At 42.4% G+C, this 21,193-nt stretch overlaps 1 protein-coding gene across 1 annotated transcript; it reads left to right on the forward strand.

Annotated features, from left to right (window-relative positions):
- The first annotated feature begins 202 nt into the window (after positions 1-202).
- Positions 203-19,959, forward strand: jak2b (Janus kinase 2b). Its single transcript, XM_027002876.2, has 24 exons — positions 203-941; positions 6,330-6,576; positions 7,642-7,765; positions 8,192-8,309; positions 10,515-10,660; positions 10,934-11,228; positions 12,295-12,414; positions 12,802-12,959; positions 13,148-13,259; positions 13,533-13,719; positions 13,836-13,960; positions 14,273-14,407; positions 14,570-14,657; positions 14,810-14,937; positions 15,037-15,175; positions 15,594-15,745; positions 16,101-16,251; positions 16,809-16,948; positions 17,467-17,656; positions 17,977-18,101; positions 18,290-18,462; positions 18,615-18,732; positions 18,978-19,091; positions 19,291-19,959. Exons 2-24 carry the CDS (start codon positions 6,372-6,374, stop codon positions 19,423-19,425), a joined length of 3,378 nt encoding a protein of 1,125 aa, XP_026858677.2. The 5' UTR covers positions 203-941; positions 6,330-6,371; the 3' UTR covers positions 19,426-19,959.
- Positions 19,960-21,193: the final 1,234 nt, after the last annotated feature.

Below are 21,193 nucleotides of genomic sequence, written 5' to 3' on the forward strand. Positions count from 1 at the left end.
GCACTTTATTTAATGGCATGCCCCACAGACCACACGTTTTATAGAAAAAAGGTGCATATCTCGTTATTACTATAGTACCGTGTCATGCAAATATCAGGAGCCATGTGTTACTGCATTCAGCAGGCTATAACAAATATTATGTATAGCCGACAGGTGGTAGCATAGTCTGTAAATCAAATTTTGTCAATTTTGCTTGCCGAGCCCACATAGAACCGATGATCCGTATTGAAACACCGTCATGTGTCAGTTTTAAGCGCCAGTGCTGGTGCATTTACCTGCATAGCCAGCAACCGAAGCGGGCAGGGAATAATTAAGATTGCGTGTTAGAAAATATTACTGTTCTTGTCTAATTTTCTCTCCTACTATAGGCAATAACATCTTAGGTGAAATTTCGTCAGGCACATTCGTAATTTACTATAAGGTCAAAACGTTGACTGAGTTAGGAATTGTTTTTTTTGACAAAGTCAGTGAACTAACTGGCTAGCTAGTTGTCACTTCGTTTGACGAGTGGTTTTCTTCTGTGGCTAGCTAGCTAGCATAGTATTAATGTTATTCAGTTCGCAAGCTCGATGTGTTCGTATTATCGGTCATGTATCTATGTTTGGCTATAACTATTATCCTTTCTGTCATGTTTGATTAACCTAAAATCTGGCCAATAAACATTGTTGCCAGATGTGAATGTCAAGATTGACTAGTTAGCTAGATAGCTAGCTAGCTAGCAAACGGGTAACGTTAGCTAGATTATTTTTTCTAGCCTGTCTCGCGGTAAACTCAGATGATACGAAAACGGCAAATGCGAACATATTTGGACTCCGGAAGATCAGCGATATGGATTAAGTGGATCGTTCAGTTGGGATTTTCAAGTTAAAGTGAGTTGGCCAGCAAGCAAATTGGCTAGCCTTGCTAGCTGGCTAGCTATCTTAGCGACAGCAAGCAACCGAGTAAGTTTGCAGTTCTCTTAAAGTTGGATGTCGCCTTTTTACGTTTCAACACTTTATTGTTGTTTCCAAAGTTAATAATTTTGCTAGATGGCGTAACTATGAACCAACAAGGCATGTCAAATGTAATACCACATATTTGAATGTAGATTGCTAACGTTAATTATATAGCCAGCTAACCTAGCTAGCATTGATATTAAAGATTACAGCTATCAGCTGAGCAGTAAACATTCATGGCAAAATATAAATTTGCGGTGAGATGCATGGATAACATTTGTCATGATGTTAAATTGCTGTCTAATTATTTCAGCTAGCTTGTTTTACATATTGCCGTCTGTTTAAATAGACAGCTACCGAGTAAAATCATGCAAATAACAACTTTGACTAAACTTGCTTGCTAGCTGTAAATATCTTGTAAGTTAGTTGTCCATGTGAACTTCACATGACACTGGCCTTCAGTTCTGTCAGTTTCTGCATTCGGAGACTATTCGATAATTCAGTTTAGCATGTGTTTAATTTTGCACTCTTTTATCCATATCATGAAGGTAACGTTAGTAGTGATACCTCGTTTATATAGCTAACAAAAAAATATATGCACAAAGAATTATAGGTCAGTTGTTTAGAAAATATCTCCAACCGGAAGTGAGGCGTGTCCCTCATGTGGCCTGAATGGTCAGCTTTGAGATGTATTAGCGCCTGTAATTTGTCATTGATATCCCGAGTTTTGTTTTAGATTTTGTATCAAAATGATCCTATAACTGACAGCTTGTTTTGTCAGTTTGTCTTTATTCTTACTGAGATAATCAACTAAAACTAGGCCTGTTTGTGTGCTTCTGCAGTAAATATTCCAGCACACTTCCCCGTCTTAAGTTTCGTGTCGTCGTCTGCCTTTCATAAATGTATTAAATACATATATATTTTATATATATGGCAGAGTGAGAGAGAGTTGTGTGTGTGTATAACGGAACGAAGAGTCGCAAATCAGAATATTCTTCATTGATTTCCTGCATGGTAAAGTTGTAGCGGTGCCTTTTTATTTGTCTGACTTTTGGATGTTTATTATTTTATTTTTATTCTACAATAGCAAGGAAAAACTCCCTAGTTAAAAGGAAGAAAGGGTACTGACTTAAAAGGGAAGCCTTTTTTTGGGTCGACACTAGATAGTAGAATTCCTAAACAAATCACTCACCGAGACGTTTTCATGTAGACAGTAAATTAGGGAGTAGTTTGTGTCCATTTGGGATCGGTCTGCCAATTTGCACATACATATTCACAACAATGACAGATGTAAAGGGGTTATATGAGTTTGCGTCAGGTCAGGAGGCTCAGGAAGGAGGAATCATGCAGCTCTGGGACAGTGACAGGAGCATGTTTTAATGCTTGCATCACTCAGGTTGTATTATGAATGGACGAATAAAAAAGAAGTAAAGAAGAATTTAAGGCACAATTTTAAATGTACATGGCACAATTTAAAATTAAAATAGTGTGCTTCTGAAGTCAGTGCTTGATGTTTAGCTTTTCAGTATTTTTTGCAAGTATTTACAGTTTGAAGTTTAAAATAATTTTGTTGATTTAGCCCATCATATTGCAGATTTGAGGATAGTATAATTCTGCTGCATCAAATAAAGAACATTGCAACTTTCAATATTGTAATATTCTCGTATGATATTGGTATAATTATGAACACTACAAGCCTCTTTGTGTGAGAGATATGGGTTTGTTTGTTTTCGTCATTTGTCACTGAGTTTGCTGTTGCAAGAAAGGCCTCATTGACAAAGTGAGTTGGTCATTAATGCTTGCTAATTTGAGCTGATAGCCTGCCTGGGTGGACAGCTTTCATTTAGAACCTTCTATAATAACTTCTATTTGCTAGAGGTTTTGCGTTTGCTTAAGTACAGTTGAAGTTTAGAGTGTTTTGGTTTACTTTGACCCAGTTATCATGTAATATACCTGGACTGAACATTTGGCAGAGCTAATCTCTAATGGAATAATTTATTTATCCACCACCCCCCTTGTTGCTTTGATGTTTCTTATTCACTTCATGTTTTGTGCACTGTAGTGGCACATCCTCAAGGCCTTTTGTTCATTCTCTTGCTTTCATACTTTTCTAAATGGCATATTTTGTTTCATATTATAAACATATACCCATCAGCAGTCTTTAGTATTTCTTACATAGAGGATTGTTTCATCTTCACCCCGACAGACCATATGAATGTTTTTGTTGGTGGAGAGCATTGATCTCCAGGTTCTCGGGTGGTGTCAGGAGTTCGTGACTAAGGCTTGGAGGTGTGTTCTCACTGATGAGGGATGTGTGGTCACAAAAAAGTTCTAAAAGTACAGGAGTGCTGGCTTTTATGAACCATCTCAGAAGCCACCCGTATGTGTAGCTGCATGTTATTGCTGGACCACCTACTGAGCCATCCTAGAAGAGGCATTTTTACTCATTGACTGACTGACTGATGAAGTTCCATTGTTGAAGTTTGCATGTGTGAGGTGTCCTCCACAGTTCAGTCCAGCCATCTTTGGCTACCCAGAGCAATCGGTGATGGACTCTTTCATTGTTCACAAGTGAGCCCACCTCTGTCACTGTATGATTTAGTTGGAGAGACAGGAGGTAGGTTGAGCTAAAGTTGTTTTGTGTGGTTGTGTATCTTTGCTTTTCACTGAAGTTCAGTGAAGGCCTTTGAGAATGTGGCATGAATAAACTTATAGCAACATGGCTGGTGGCCATATTTATCTCAACTGTTATGCCATTCCCTTGCATAAATGCGTGTTCTGTGATTAGATTGCTAGGTAGCTTTCTAATCACATTTCAGTCTAGCTGTGAGTGTGACAAAGGACATTGGTAATATACATGGACTGAATGCATTTGTTTACAAGCCATCAAACATTTTTGATCATTGACTTTGATCTTTGTTGAAAGGCTAGGTTAGCTACTGAAGATGGTAATATGGTAACATCTTGTTGATGGTAACATCTTGTTGCTTGGGAAGAGTGATCATTGCTACCCTTTTAGTTATACAAGTGGAATAGATTTGTGATTGATTATTTTCACTATTGTTAGCTAGTGGCTTTGTTGTAAATAGTTAGATTAACATTCAGAGTTGCTGGCTTGTAATGTGAGATGTCTGTGATGACATTATTGGGGATGAGAATGCTGTAGGCTAGTTTTTAATCTAGCATGTTCTGTTTTGCCCAGTGTGATTTATGATGCTCAGGAGTTATAATCACAAACTGCTATTAGCAAACCAACAGGCTTGCTAATTACAAGTCAATAGCCATGCAATAAGAAATGTCAGTTACTGTTATTATATATATTAGTTACACTGGTAATATTTCAACATCAATGATTTCTCTAACACTGCAGTCAAGTGCTTGGGGGGGAGGGGGGGATTTATAAGCATCTAATTTTCTTAAGGTTAGTGTTGTTAGGCCCCATTCCTGAATGTGCATAATGCATATCATTAAACACTCAGGCTTATAGTTATCTGTGGCTGTAACGAACAACTGCAAAGATTACAAAGAGTACTAGAGTACTAACATTTTGACGCTCAGTGCAGCAATTGATCTTCCAAGATAGCAGGCCTCAAGAAACCCAGACATTGTTCTCAGCAGTAAGAACAGAACAAATTCTCCGCTTCCCTTAAAATTTGCAAGCATTTCAGATGTACTGTTGACAGTTGAGTGTAAGTGGTCTGGTAAAGGTAGCCTTGTCTAGTTGTTTTGTTTGAAAAGGTAAAAGTACTGCTGAATGATGCAAGTTAGTACAGGGGGTCACCTCTGTAGTGGGTGAATTAACAAAGTATCTGCAAATTGGTATGCTGTATATGTTCCTGTTTATATAATATATGCAGTCACTTTTTGTCCTACAAAACAGCACTCATGCTTTCAGATACGCTTGCAGATCTCTTGTTTGAGAAGTTTGCATGTGCAAGCAAGATGGTACATGTGAGTTTTTCCAACTGATGGGAATGTTGGGGAGCATCATTAACAATTTCATTGGTCAAAGTCTTTAACCCTGTCTGATTGGCTGGCATTTGGCAGTGTTGTAGCGATGAAAATCCAAGAGCACGTTTCACGAGCGAGGAGGTCCCGCAGACTCCACAAACGAAAGAGCAGCAAGTTTGTGCATGAACAGCATGTACGAGAGGGTACATGCTGTTTTGTAGAAGAACAAGACAAATGCACATGAGAGAAGGGAAAATCTGAGAGAGCACATATGTATATGGTACCAAGGAAAGGAATCCATGAGAGCTTTTTGAATCATTCTCACGCATTTAAAAGTTGCTATTGACTCTTGGCAGTTAAATAGCAAAATATTTGTTCTTTTTGAAGTCTGGCTCTCAGGTTTAGTGATTAGGTACAGTCCCACTATCAACATGCCAGTGTGCCATTTTCCAGTGTTTAAAAATCAAGTTTGTAATAGTGCTTAAAATTATCATGCTTTTCAATTTAACATTGGCCACATTTGAAAACTAAAATCCCTTACTTCCCATTAAAATGAAACTGTAGAGGAAAGACCCCAAGGTAAAAATTCAAAACTTTGTGTCCTCGTCCAACATGAGGAGAATTAATAACATTGCGCAAATCCAAATTTTCATAGTAGCCGTCATTATTTGTGTGAAGCGCAACAAGAAAAGGGAACTCTGAAGAAAAAGGAAGGAAGTGTGTTCAGAGGGATTTTTTTCTGTTGTTGTTTCGGTTTGTTCTGTGTTTTTGTGCTAAATAGCCATTGAATTTCAACCTGGTTAACCATTTGACTATGTGATCTAAATACTTGTGGTTGAAATCTTGTCAGGGTACAATCCAAGCACAAGACGCATGAAATGATGAAGTGCTACAGATGCACCATCATTCACTTTCCTTACACTTTGATTTTATATCCCTGGTTCTACTGTGTCTCACCTGAAGTGTTTTCAGCGATTGGTTTTATGTTTTTGACGCTTTTACTTTTGTATTCTCATATGGGTAATCCCTGTTCGGATATAATTCTGATACTTAAGATGCATGAAATGACCAGTTGTAAATGGGTTCAAGGTCTTAGCAGCTATATCCATACAGAGCTTCACAAAAACTGTGGGCTTTGGAATGTGTTTCTTCCAAAGTATGTCATTATATTCATAATCTATCAGTATTGTAGATCTGTTTTTTCTTCTTTTTTTTTTCCTTCAGTAACCTTCTAGCCAGATATCTGTGTTGCTCTTTTAATAATTTATGCCCTGTGACCTGCAAGCAAAACTGAAACCTAAAATAATAGGTCACGCCAAAGTGTGATGGAAATAAAATGCATCAGTGGGATGCTGTTTGACACCTTCCTGTTTCCAGGCTTACAAAAGTGCACATTTGCTGCGAATGAACTCCTAGACCCTCTGCCCCCTGTGCTGTCCCCAGGTGAATGTTGCTCCTTCACCCAAGGCTACGTGCGTGACTCTGATGGACATGGATTTGGCCACATGCCCCTCACCACAACAGAACGGTGACGTCCACCGGCAGGAGCAAGTCCTGAAGCCGCCTGCCTCCGCTCTGAAGGTTCACCTCTACCACAGCATCCAGAGCAAGGAGGACAGCTCCTCCCTGTATTACCCACCGGGGGAGTATGTCACTGAGCAGCTGGCCATCGAAGCAGCCATGCAGTGTGGTGAGTCATCACCGGTTTCCAAAGCAAAGGGAAATGGGGAGTAAAGCAGCGACAACTAAGGTAAAGGGTTCAGTTGATCAGGCTGATCAGTTGATCAGGCTGATTTCTTATTATGCTGAGAATGTTAACCATTAGTTGTCAGCCAAGAGCTGATATCAGTGTTTAAGAGCTTTGTTGATTATAACCTTCACCTGAGAGAAACAAAATGAATGGAGGTATGTCGGTAATCATAGAACATTTCTCCTGAGTAACGTGAATTCTGGAGATCCTCCCATTATGATTGATTACAGGAGTCCTTATAATTTGGGAACAATGCAGTTCATAAAACATTTGTGTCATAAAAAAATTGGACCAAAAGAGTGCATTGCCCTACAGCTCTTTTTTTTTTTTTTTTTTTTCCCTGCCACGGATTGATGGGACTGTTAACTATTTAAAAACGTAAGTAGTTCCAAGCAGCAAGGTAGGAGGGAAGCAACTAGTCGAACATCTGGCTCTAGACTTAAAACAGTGCCACTGAGAGAGCTTTTGAATGATTTAACGATCGGACAAACCTGTCAGTCTACCTCTATTTACCGATCACCAGCATAAACATTTAGCTCACGAACTGGGAATTCATCGAGTGGGTAAGACACTGATGACTGGTGTTTGGGTTCATTTAAGGATTTGATGTTTTCAGAGTTTTTTCCTTTTTTGGGGAGAGGTCTCTTAGCAGTGCCACACAGGCTGTACTGCCATACGAACATATGCTTTGAGATCAAAACGGGCATATCACTAATACTAAATGTAAATATATCACTAAAATAAATAAATAAATATATATATATAACTTTTATTCTTACATTTCTTGCACTTACAAAAACAATGTTTTAAAGAGACTACGGACCGGGGGGGGGGGACCAAACTGTCAACTCGGTGCTTGGGTTTTGCAGAGTTAAAGTTGGAACACGCAGTGAATAACAATGTTCGCCTTCTCTGGCTTGAGTGATCACCAGGTCTGTGTGGTAATGAAAGTGAAGTGTCTCTGTTCTTTACTCTGTTTTCACCCTGTTTTCTTCTCCTGATCAGGGGTGACACCAGCCTACTTCAGCCTCTTCTGCCTTTATCGAGAAAGTGACCGGGTGTGGCTGGCGCCCAGTCATGTCCTCAGTTTGGATGAGGCGGCCAAAGAGAGCCTGATTTTCAGAATTAGGTATTCAAAGCACTGTGAAGCGAGTGCTGTCATTTTTAGCCTATACAAAGTCTTCACACTGTACTTACCCAAAAACATGGTTAATTTGTTTATAAAACATAACGCCCAACATGATATTGGGTATAATGTTATGGAAATAAATCAAGCACTTAAATTTTTTTATTTTGTGTCTTCTCGTGTGGCTATTCCTTTTTTTTTATCATTTGGTGAGGGTAATTAGCATTTTTTAATGTTGTTTCAGTAGCCAATATTTGTGGAAAATGTATCTTTGCTATGGTGCTGGTAGTGCCCTTGTAAACTGCTTTAGATGAAACATTCACATCTGGTTTACATTCACAATCTCACAACTCGCTTCACTGTAGTGTAAAATGCACACGTGGTGATGGTCATGTCTTATGCGCCTGCTCTATTGCGCCCTGCCCACAGGTACTATTTTCCTGGGTGGTATAGCTGTGGAGCCTCGCGGTCATACAGATGTGGCGTTACTAAGGGATCTGAGAGCCCCGTCCTTGACGACCACGTCATGGCTTATCTTTTTGCCCAGGTGAGACTGGTCACACAGAACATACAACCACCTTGTCCAGCCTGTTCTGAAATTTGAATGGCAACTGTGCACCATTCTTGAATGGGCAGTGCCGCAGATGTATTCTCCAGCTGTCAGCTAAGGCCAGGACCAAAAGACCCCATCCGTAGCAGATTTTATTTGGAATCGTCAGTCACTCTGAAAAGTTCAACACCATGGTGGCGTGCACCACAGCCAGGGTTAAGGGTCGAGCCTCGGGCCTGTCAGGTGCCAGGATTACGTTGGCAGGAATGGCAGAGGAGCAGCAGGCCTCCAGGGTAAAAGTCCTCAGCACCAAACTGTGAATATTTGCATGGCAGAGAAAGAAGCCGGGTGCTCTCCCCCCTGCTATGTTCAGGAGAACTGCAAGTTGAATGCAAGTTGCACAAGACTGGCCTCTGCTCTCCTGCATGAGTGGTGCTATGATGTAATGGGTGCAAGACGTCTTATCTAAATTGTGAGACAAAAATTAATGAAATAAATGTTTTTCTTTTCTCCAGGAGTACCTGGTTGTGGATAGTGCTTATTAATGAGAGCACATCTTACAGTATGCAGCGTACAAGACATTACAACCTAGCCAAGTATAATGACTGTACATTTTGTGGGTTTGAACTTGTTTCAGTATTGATAGATTTATGTAAAGTGTTTTCTGTAGATGAGTATTGGGCATATTGCTTTTGAACAAATGAGAGCTTTGTTTACATTGTAGAGTTGGTAAAAATTTAATTTGAACTGAGCAGACATGCATGTTGGCCCTTATTTACAAAACAAAGGGTAAATAAAGAAATCCCATACTGGCTGACTCTAATGAGAGGGTTGCCATTTGCCTGCAGCCTCTGTTTTGTCGTCTGCCAATATTTTGGTGTGGTGTTTACCATAAGTAAGGTACGCAGTGTTAACCATTACGTGACCAGGTTTGTTAGGTGTTTGCATGTGTTGAAATGGTGCCAATCCTTAAAAAATGAATTGGAAATCTCACTAATCTTGATTATAGTGTAGGATATCTATGACCGCACACAGGGTCCTGGTGTCCTGTAATGGGATAGTACAGTGAGTTCTGGACTGCTGTCAAAGAGTGTAGCCTGTTTGTGTTCATATTTGAAATCCAGCGTGATGATTTATGCTTTATTCCATATGCTCAGCATTTATGACAGACTAATTACTCCTGATTTTTTTTCGTTTGATTTTTTTACACCTCATCATTGCAAATAGTTTTCTAGCTTCTTGTCATGTGAGAAAGCTGCTTCTGTCATTTGTGATGCAATTTGCTGAAATTGGGTGTGTGATATATTTCTTAATTATGGGCCCTCTGTGATTGCCCATGACTGCTAATATTATTTAATGAGATTCTGATAAGCTGGTAACTTTAGAAAGGGGAATCATACGAAATGATGGTGGATCACGAAATGCCTCCTTAGGCGTTTAGGAGGTCTGAAGTGGGACTGTAGCCTCAAGAGTTTGCCTATGGAAAGGTGTTTGCCTATGGAAACTGCGCCAGGATCTGAACTCCATTTGAACTGCCCATATTAAGCGTATTCGTGTCTTGGGCCGGAGCCAATCAGTCACCATGCTCCACGGAGCCAAGCTCTGAGGTCTCCCTGCTGGAATCCGCTGCATATCTTCTCCGCACCTGAGTGATTCAGGAAGCCGTCGAGTCAAGTAACTTTACACGGCAGCACAAGCCCTGCAAGCTTAGTCGAAAGATTGTCACCTTTGTAAAGCTTGATTTCGTTATTTTCTCCCAAAGATTCCTTCCAGATTACGCCAGGAAGCAGGCTCTAACTAAGCAAGTCCCATTGATTTAGCAGGAAAAGTGTGACCAGATGTGTATGACCTATGTTCTGTTTTCTGCAAATCAGCCTTTAAATGCCTCTGCATAGCACACTAGTGTCAGAATGCTGGCTTTGTCCACTGATTTATATATAACCAGCATTTGGGAGCTTGCCAGGCTGGAATTGAAACCCAGAACTCTGGTGAGCAAGGTTAGCGTGCCTGTGGGGTCATTTTACGCAATCCAGCGCGTAACTCGCCACATTATTGCACTGCCTGCCAGGCATAGTTAACCTTGTTGAGTCATTCAGCCCACTACACAGACTCTTGAGGCTTCCCCCCCCAAACATTGGCTGGCAGTTTGGTGACTATTTCTTAACAAGCCTTTGTTCTTCCTCATGTCAACTTCCCCTGCAGTGGCGGAGCGACTTTGTGAATGGCTGGGTGAAACTGTCCAACAGTCACGAAACCCAAGAAGAGTGCCTCGGCATGGCTGTCCTGGACATGATGAGAATCGCCAAGGAGAATCAGCGTTCGCCACTCGATATTTACAATGCCATAAGGTACGAATCATTAAGAGCCTGTTGACTCCATCGGCGTTTGGTGGGTGCAAGCGTCTCGCAGCACTCACTTAAACATCCCAATGGCACGTTCCCTCCTCTGTATGAGCCGTCTTCTTCCCCTACTGTACAATACGGTTGGGCCTGATGGCCATATCCTGTATGGCCGTTGCCAGAGTCCTTCCTTTGTGTGTCTCCACATCTTAATGGTTTCAGAATTATTAAATTGGTGGCTTTTTGTCATCTCCTTGACCACTGCATTCTTCCTCCCCGCAGTTATAAATCCTTCCTGCCTAAAGACATGCGCCTTCAGATCCAGGACTACCACTTTGTGACCCGGAAGAGGATCCGCTACCGCTTCCGGAAGGTGGTGCAGCAGTTCAGCCAGTGTCGAGCCACAGCACGCGACCTCAAGCTCAAGTACCTGATCAACCTCGAGTCGCTCGACCCAGGCTTCTACACAGAGTGCTTTCAGGTCAAGGAAGCCTCAGCAGGCCAGGTCACCATCATCGTGTCTGCTGACCAGGGCATCCAGTGGTGTCGCGAAAGGCAAAAAGAAGCCCAGCCAGAGGTGAGGCCCACCTTGGCTCGCCTGTAGTGGCCATATGCAGCCAGGAGCTCCTTTGGCAACCACAAACTTCACTGAAGCATGCTTCAATTACAAGCCAGTCACTTCCCACTAAATTGGAGGTTCTCAGACCTTGGGGAACCCTAGGCAGATCAGGTCTTCATTGGACTCCAGCTCTTCACACTCATGGAATAGGTAATCACGGGCTATATAACTCATGTGGGAAGGCTGGCAGTTCCCAAGAACTGCACTGAGAACCTCTCACCTATAAGAAAGTGACTGGCTTGTGATCAAAACACACTTCCCCTTCCCCAAATTGTGTATATAGCATTGTTGGGTGTCCAGGTGATAAGTTGCATGAAAAGGGGCTAAATTTGTCGCTGACCTAGCATAATGGGCTTTGTTTGCAATTACCACAGCAAAACAATGTTGCCTGCAGCTGTCATGGGTAAAGATGCCTGCCTACAGAGACTACAGCCACACAGACCCTGTCACAGATCAGAGTTTTTGGTTTCCTTGTCTCAGAGTTGCTGAGCTTAAATGTAAACAGATTCTGACCAATAGTAATAGTATCTGTGCTTCTTTTCTTTATTCACTGTATGACCTTTGGATTTAACATTGTTTAGTTGGGTAGTGAGTCAAGTCATTCCCTTAATGCCTTTAATAACATTTCTTAATGTCTATAGCCAAGCATTGTTCTTATGTAAGTTCATAAAAGTATTGACTGAGCAAACGGTCAAATAAAATGAATTAATTGTATGTATCAAATTTTTCTAGACAAGCTGAGGGGTTCAGTATATATCGGTGGGGCTACTCTGGTCCCAGAGGGCCAGAGTCAATGGCTGTTTGGTGATTTGTCTGCTCAAACACAGCTGATTCGACATATCGGTTAAAAATACCAGGTTCAGTAAATGTGTTAGAGCATGGAAATCACCAAACTGGCCTGGACTCTGGCCCTCCAGGACCAGAGCTGGGCACCCATCTACATCACATGCTGTCATAATCCATGACAGAACCAAGACAAGAGTATTTGCTGTTCCCTGCTGATGTCTCTGTGCTCTTGGCACAGGACCTGCAGACATATTGTGACTTCCCACACATCATTGATATCAGCATTAGACAAGCAAGCAAAGAGGGAGTCAACAAGAGCCGGGTCGTCTGCATCAACACCAAAGATGGCAAAACTCTGGTAGGCTTGTCCTAGAGACTGCACTCTGTCACCCAAAATCACCCAAAGGGGCCAACACTTCAGTAAAAGCTGTTGGGGATCTATTGGCATTAATCACTTGAGATCAGGCTAATGTCCAGTGGCCTTCATTCGTGGTTAGAGTTTTGGCTGGGGTGTTCATTTGGAGCAAAGGTTAAAAGCAGTATTGGCTGGAATTTGTGCAACGGAACCTAAAGTAGCTCTGGGTCTATTATAACAAGAGAATTGACAGTAAGCCCTATATCACTATTTTTGCTTTAAAGCTTATAAGTCATGCCATAATGCTGTGATGATGCTTCTTAACCTCACTGACCTTTCGTTAGGTGAGAGCTCTTGCTGAAGGCCAGTGTGTGGTGTGTTTTGTGACAGGAGCTGGAGTTCTCCTCCCAGACTGAGGCCCTGTCCTTCGTCTCCCTGATAGATGGCTACTACAGGTTGACCGCTGACGCCCACCACTACCTCTGCAAAGACGTGGTGCCACCTCGAGTCCTGGAGGCCATCGAGAACTTCTGCCACGGGCCAATATCGTAAGCCTTAAACCCCAGCCTTACAATTCATACAAAATGCCTCAGTTGTGGGTATTGCATATGCTAGCTAACTAAAGATTAAGTATCACTTAAGTAGATATAAATATCATGCTTATTACCTTGGTCCATAGGTTTTAAAAATAACAAATGCAACGCACAACTGACCATTCATTTTCTGTTTTGTACAGAATGGAGTTTGCCATCAGTAAATTACGCAGGGCTGGAAACCAGCGAGGTCTTTATGTGCTCCGTTGCAGCCCCAAAGACTACAACAAATACTTCCTGACGTTTGCTCTTGGGGTACGTTTGCCAGTCAATCTCAATGAACTTCACACTTCAGAACTGACTTTGTATACACTTTAATTGTAGTTTCCCAAAACAAAAATCAGTGTGGCATTTTAACATTCCAGAGTAGCAATAGGTATTCAGTCTCTCTCGCTCTCTCTCGCTCTCCACTGAAATGGAGCGTAATTACCTAATTACCTAATTAGTTTCTGTCCTTTTTATACCCCATGTAGATCAATCTCACGCTTGCCTGTTTAACACCCCTTTAATCTGAACCCTTTCTTTCAGACGTATGAGCAGGTGGAATACAAGCACTGCCTGATAAGTAGATCAGACACTGGCGATTATGTCCTCAGTGGGACTAAGAGGACCTTCCGAAACATGCGAGAGCTCCTTGCGTGCTACCAAAAAGAGACAGTCAGATCAGATGGCATAGCTTTTCAGTTCAGCAAGTGCTGTCCTCCCAAGGCCAAAGGTCAGTACTGCACCAAAACATCCCATGCCCCTTAGCCCCCATGTTAGTTAGCCCATAAGATTATCGGGCATCAGATTTTGCCTGAAGTTTGTCTCTGTTTTTTTTTCTTGTTGCAGAAAAGTCGAGTCTGCTGGTTTGTCGAAGCAATAAGGACTGCGAGGTTCCCCTTTCACCCTCCCTGCACAGACAGAACATTAGTCAGATGGTTTTCCATAAAATCAGGAAGGAAGACCTTGAGTTTGTGAGAATTCTATCTTTGCCTCATGCTGTCCTCATCTCCCCCTCCCTGTAATCATCTGTAAAAGTTGCAAATGTAAAACTAATTTTAGCGCTCAGTTCTAGCACAAAACTAATTCTTGTAGAAAGGTCTGACTGTGTTGTCTGTATGTTTTTTTTTCTTTTTTCCTTTTTTAGATAGATAGATTCTCAGCTTTTAACATAATTTGTAAAGAAGACTGATATGGATAATAAAATTAAGCTAAATTTTAATTGAATGATTTTACTGTCTACACAAGGTGTGATCATATCTGGTAACCTAAGCTTTCTGTCCCAGGGGGAGAACCAGGGCCAGGGTACTTTTACCAAGATTTTCAGGGGGGTTCGGAAAGAGCTGGGAGACTACGGAGAAATGCACAAGACAGATGTTATCATTAAAGTCCTGGACAATGCACACAGGAATTATTCAGAGGTGAGTACTGATGCCTACCTCTTGTTAGAGTGCTTTGTTTGAATGTTGCTTGTTTACTTGGTTTCCAGGAAGACACTAAATCAGAGGGATCTAAGGCAGGTGCACTGTGGGTTTTCTCAGGAGTGGTGTTTATCGTTCCTTCTCTCTTTCTTTTGTGGGTAGTCCTTCTTTGAGGCAGCCAGTATGATGAGCCAGCTCTCCCACAAGCACCTGACGCTCACCTACGGCATATGTGTGTGCAGTGACGAGAGTAAGTGTGCTTCCTGTTTTGTCATGGCCTGTCACATTGTGTTAAAGCCCATGCCCTCCACTCGACCTCGCCCTGCTCCCCCATCCCCCTGCTGCCACGGACTAGGGCCAAACCACCACCAACGCTTTACTGTGCGTAACGTGCCGTTGCAGACATCATGGTGCAGGAGTATGTGAAGTTCGGCTCCCTGGACACCTACTTGAAGAAGAACAAGAACTCGGTCAACATCTTGTGGAAGCTGGAAGTGGCCAAGCAACTGGCCTGGGCCATGCACTTCCTCGTAAGTGTTCTCTGCGGCACGGCATGTTCACCAGCCATTAAAAAAACCCAGGAGACAAAGCTGATGTTCACACGTCTCTCCCCCTCATTCCATCTGCAGGAGGAGAAGAACTTGGCCCATGGGAATGTGTGTGCAAAGAACGTCCTCCTCATCCGCGAGGAGGATCGCAAAACGGGCAACCCACCCTTCATCAAGCTTAGTGACCCAGGCATCAGCATCACAGTGCTGCCCAGAGAGAGTGAGTGAGCGCCGACCGATACTGACCTTGTCATGCCTTCACTCCGTCTAAGACCCAGGAGCTCGGCCGTATCAGAGGCCCAGATCTGTAACCACCTAGAGGGACGAGCAGGAAAGAAGCTCAGCATTCACGCATTTGCTGAGTGTGACAAATGTGGTTTTTCTGCATTTGTTCAAAGATTGAAGCATCATATAGAATGCTTGCTGTGCTGGCAGTCTTAGGCTCGTAGAGGGCACAATCAACCAGTGGGTTCTTCGTCCAATTTCTTGAGATCATATACAGTGAATGATTTAATTGAAACATGTAATAGTAATTTAATTGCGGTTTAGAAAAGTATGTGTATGAGAGTGCTTGGATTGTTTAAGATCGTCTTCACTTCCTGGAGGTGTGATCTCATCCCCAGCATTTCCCTTTTCAGTTTTGGTGGAGCGAATCCCGTGGGTGCCCCCTGAGTGCATCATGGACCCCAAGAATCTCAGCCCCGCTACAGACAAGTGGAGCTTTGGAACGACACTCTGGGAGATCTGCAGTGGAGGGGAGAAGCCTCTTGCCACCATGGATAGCTCAAAGGTGGGCTGGTTGTGAGTCTGAGTGTGAGCGTGTGTCCATTTCCCTCTCTCCCTCCCTCTTTTCAGTCCTCTCTCTCTCTCATGCTCGCTCGCTCGCTCTCTCTCTCTCTCTCTCTCTCGTGTGTGTGTGTGTGTGTGTGTGTGTGTGTGTGTGTGTGTGTGTGTGTGTGTGTGTGTGTGTGTGTGTGTGTGTGTGTGTGTGTGTGTGTGTGTGCGCCTTTCAGAGTTTTGGGGCAGGACCACAGAGACAGAAATAATTAGCAGGGCAAAGTCGAGTCTAACATTCTCACATGTCCCTCTTATATTAACGTCTGGATTCTGCGGCTTTATCTTTTCCTTTGAACACCTCTGTTCAGAAACACTTGTTCTATGAGGACCACCACCATCTACCCATGCCCAAATGGACTGAGCTAGCCAACCTGATCAACAGTTGCATGGACTATGAGCCAGCCTTCAGGTCATCCTTCAGAGCAGTGATCCGTGACCTCAACAGTCTCTGCTGCCCAGGTTTGTCACACCCACACACAAGGGCACACACACACTATGATATTTTGTCTCAGCTGTACTTGCCAGTAGTACACTCCATTCTTTGGATGGGGCGATGTTCAGTAAGAGCTGGTCCCCTGGCCTGATGAAACACGCACACCACCAGTGTTTCAGTTAATAACGGAAGACTACTGCTTTTCATTGCCATTCCATTTGACAGTCCAAAGCAATGTACACTTCAAACTGTGGAGGAGCTGTGTTCTCCTGTGTTGAACAGCTCGGTCTCCTGTCATAGCTGTTAAACTGTCACATTTGGACTTTTGGATGGCTACTGTGACATTGGGGTGTTGGCATTGTTCCCTCTGAAAGCAAACTATTATATATTATACTTATAAACATTTTATATATATATATTTATATATATATATATATATATATATATATATATATATATATATATATATATATATATATATATATATATATATATATATATATATATATATATATATATATAAAATATCTTTTTATTTTTTTCAGTTTGGGGCTGTACACTGAATATCTGGATATTTCCACAGACTATGAGATGATGATGATGGAGAGTGACTTGGTGCCCAGTAGAGCTGGAGGCCTTGCGTTTGGCACGGGAGCCTTTGAGGACCAGGAGCCAGTGCAGTTTGAGGAGAGGCACCTGATCTTCTTACAGCAGCTAGGCAAGGTAGTGCAAGGTAGTATCACAATGGCTTCCTTTTACTCAGAGGAAGCCATTGTTATGCTTTGTTTATTGTTCATGATAACATTAGTCCACAATGTCATGCCAAGTACCATAGAAGGTTCCCATTGACAGTATTTCTTCTCTCTTCAATGGGGTTTATACAACAATTTGTTCTGACCTCACAGTCCAATTGTGTCCTAACCATACTGATATTTGTCACAACAGCACAGGTTTTTTCACACTGAATCTGTATCACCCCACTATCATGTTGCTAAGTAACAACAAGCTTTATGCATCCGATCCGTAGTTAGATTGTTTGTTTGTTTTTTTGTTTTTGTTTTTTTTATTATTATTTTGTTCTAAAAGCGATAGATCCCGCCGGGTCATGTGCTGCCTCCTTCGGCTCGTGCCTGTGACCGAATCACAGCCATGGTGTTATTTGCTACGGACTAAAGCCTGTAGCATTGCAGTGAGTTGCAATACCAGTGGTGGACCCTAATCCGCAGTGTCGTGTGCTGCAGGGGAACTTCGGCAGCGTGGAGATGTGCCGGTACGACCCGCTGCAGGACAACACGGGCGAGGTGGTGGCCGTCAAGAAGCTGCAGCACAGCACCACGGAGCACCTGCGCGACTTCGAGCGCGAGATTGAGATCCTCAAGTCACTCCAGCACGAAAACATCGTCAAGTACAAAGGCGTGTGCTACGGCGCAGGTAAAGGGACAGGGAGAGGAGCCTCAAACTTTGGAACTTCAGATTCGTCTCAGGTGGCTTCTGTTCTAATAGATAAACCATGATAATGCGCCCGTCGCAAAAACATAAGAGAGTAGTAGCTTCTTGACCTTTCTTTTTTCCCTCTCGTTCTCCCAAAGTGTATGCACTGACATCAGTAGGATAATGTCTGTTCTCATTTCTTTGCGTTTCACCCATATTCATAGCAGTGTGTTATTCTTTTAATAACATTGTTTTTCTTTAGCAGAAAGGATTTGTCATTGCTCTGTAAATATAACCAAAAAGGTCTCGTTTTCTTACAGGACGGCGAAACCTTCGGCTAGTGATGGAGTACCTGCCATACGGCAGCCTACGAGATTACCTCAGCAAGAACCGAGACAGGATCGACAACAAGAAACTTGTACATTACGCCTCTCAGATATGCAAGGCAAGATGTCCACTTGACCACTTGTTCACATGTCCTTAAAAATGCCTATTTCCTCTGTAAAAATGCCTATTTCCTTAAAAAGTCATCTTAATCATGTGTTTTTTGGGGGGTCCAATTTTCTTAATAGATTATTAGGCTGAAAGTCTGTCTTATTTAAAAAAACAAACAAAAAATTGTTGCTGATACAGGGAATGGAGTACCTTGCAAACAGACGGTACATTCATCGGGATCTAGCCACTCGAAACGTCTTGGTGGAGAGTGAATTTCGGGTGAAAATCGGAGACTTTGGCCTGACCAAGGTCTTGCCTCAGGACAAAGAGTACTACAAGGTCAAGGAGCCTGGTGAAAGCCCAATATTCTGGTAACACCCTTCACTGATTTGATCCATTTACCATCAGTTTAACCTTTAGAGCCGAAGTTGCCCTTTTGTAATTTCGGTTTTATTGACACGGTCGCGCACAGACGTCGGGCAGGTTCTTCCTTGTGTTGACGTGTGCTGTGTGGGGTTTTCAGGTATGCCCCAGAGTCCCTGACTGAGAGCAAGTTCTCGGTGGCGTCGGACGTGTGGAGTTTCGGGGTAGTCATGTACGAGCTCTTCACCCACAGCGACAAGCTCTGCAGTCCCCCTACGGTGTGTACCTTGTTTGCTCACGATCGTGTGTTGCTTGTCTCCAGTTTGCTTGCGGGTTTCTCTTTCCTTATCTCATTGCATATTCATAAGCTGAGCATACTGTGTGAGAACAACAAGGACCTCATCAAACAAAAAGCCATCTCGAGTGTCTCGCGTGGCTCCATGCTGTCCGTACGTGAAACAGCAGGTGTCATGCCGCTAGCTGGGCGTCAGGAATCAAAATCTCAATCCTGGCTCCGTTTTAGGTCTTCATGAGCATGATGGGAGGAGACAAGCAGGGCCAGACTATAGTCTATCATCTCATCGAGCTCCTAAAGCGAGGGAACCGCTTACCGCAGCCGGTGGGCTGCCCCTCTGAGGTAAAGCACACTGCAGAACAAACACGCTCTTCAGTTAATCACTCTGAGTAATGAGTGCTCCAGAGTCAACAGTGTGTCACTCCCTCAGGCAGCCAGGCATTGTCATCCACTTCTAAACCGTTTGTTTCGGTTTTGAAAAAAGTTCTAAGTAAATGCAGCTCTACTGGGTGCCTGATTTTGTTTTTTGGTTTTGTTTTAGATCTACGAGATAATGCAGGAATGCTGGGACAACGACCCCAGCTTTCGGCCAGCATTCAAGGAGCTCGCGCTGCGCGTGGACCTGTTCCGAGACAGTTCCGACTCAGACAGATACACCCAAGTGCCTCCGTTTTAAGAGAGGAACACTGTGCAGCGTTCTGGAGAGTGTCGCTCAGATGGCGGGTGCCAGGTTATGAGCCAGTGCCAGCATTATCGGCCCCTGGTGGTTTTCAGTGTGCCATCTAGGCATATATCATATATATATAAGAGGACTCAAAGCCTTGAACTTGTGCCAGAGTCTTAAGGTCACTTTTGTTAAAAAACGCTTTAATTTGCTTCTTGTCGTACTTGTTCTTTTGCTACTAGTGCTGGCATAATCCACCCCTCCAGAACCCCCGCCCCCAAACCCCCCCCCCCATCAAGAACGAAAAAACTGTGAATAGAAGAATGTGTGAGCACTGTATTCTTTTACTAAGTGTTTTCATGTAAATATATATAAAGATTTTCTAATTTTATAAAAATGAGAATATGACTGGCCTGCTGGTTATATTTGAGCTGTTTAAAAGCAGTGCAATGCAAATGAAGACTTTAAAGAGAGATATAATTGTTTATAGGTTTTCTTTTCCATCGTCATGCAGGTGGTGTCTAATTAAAATCATATAATAATGGTGAATGTCTCGGAAAAGTCATTTTGTAAATGTCACATTTGACTTTTTTGTCGTTGCTTTGGCAATAATTTGGAGCCATGTTTTTGAGAAAACTGACATGCTGGTGGTTTATAAAACTGCAGCAGCAAACTTTAAGAACACATTACTATTTGATGAGTAATTTGGTGCAAAGGATGATTTGTCTTTCAAAAATGGTTGCGGTTCACTTAAAATAGGGTGAGCCCTGGTTTTATCTGACGTGTTCATATTTACTGTTTAAATCTTTTTTTTTTTTTTTTTTTTTGCCCTGCGAAAAAAGTGCAAAGTGCCGCTTAGTGTTAAAACTCTTTGGCCGTTAATTTCTGAGTCATAAATCATAGGGGCAACATTCTTTTTCGTATTGCTCATTGGCTTCTTCTGAATTCTTCTAAGCCCTGCTCATTCATTTCTGCAATGATTCGGGGGGGGGTGTTCAAAAGCTACTTTTGCAAACTAGTCCTAGCCTTTTTGTCTGCATTAAATTAGTGTTAAACTATTCGCGAAAGTCCAAAACGCTCTCAATTATTTAGACATTTTTCCAATAATATGACTCTAATATGTCAGTAAATAATACAAGAGCAGAGCTTTATTTATTTCATCTGCTGGAAAGCTTCATCCTTTTTCATGAGATTTGAAAGTTGTGTACACCGCAAGAGTCCGAGGTAGCTGACCAAGTTCGGCAACTTTTTGTTAATAGGCAAGATATCATTTTCTCAGCAACCGCTAGTCTGATTAAGATGACTTTTTGTATCCTGCTTCTACGGGTAAACTGGTTGAAGGATTCCTAATGATGACCACCATTAGCCAGTCAGCTTTCAGTGGACGTTTGTCCTGCTTTACATTGACCAATCCAAGTTTAAACTTGAATAATCTGTACTGGGAAGCGTTTTTGACAATCTTATTAAATGTAACATTTGGCCAGTGGTAAGCACTCGCTGATGTCATTGCGAAAAACAAGCATTTCCTTTACATGGTTTATCCTCTACACCTTTTCGAATTATGGATTCCAGGAAGACGGACGAATTTGCAAATAGGTCAATTTACGTAAATCTTAAGCCGTTTTCCGCCCTATACAACACACAGTTCAGTGTTAGGATTTTCACCAAATTGTTTCAGGTATTAAATAATCTGCATGGTCTAAAACCATTTTTAAATGGACTTTTTAACACATCATGTCTACAAAAACTCAGTACTGTTTGTAGGTGCAATTAAACTTCC

Source organism: Electrophorus electricus, chromosome 9 (genome assembly GCF_013358815.1).
Source record: "Electrophorus electricus isolate fEleEle1 chromosome 9, fEleEle1.pri, whole genome shotgun sequence".
Classification (NCBI taxonomy): Eukaryota; Metazoa; Chordata; class Actinopteri; order Gymnotiformes; family Gymnotidae; genus Electrophorus; species Electrophorus electricus.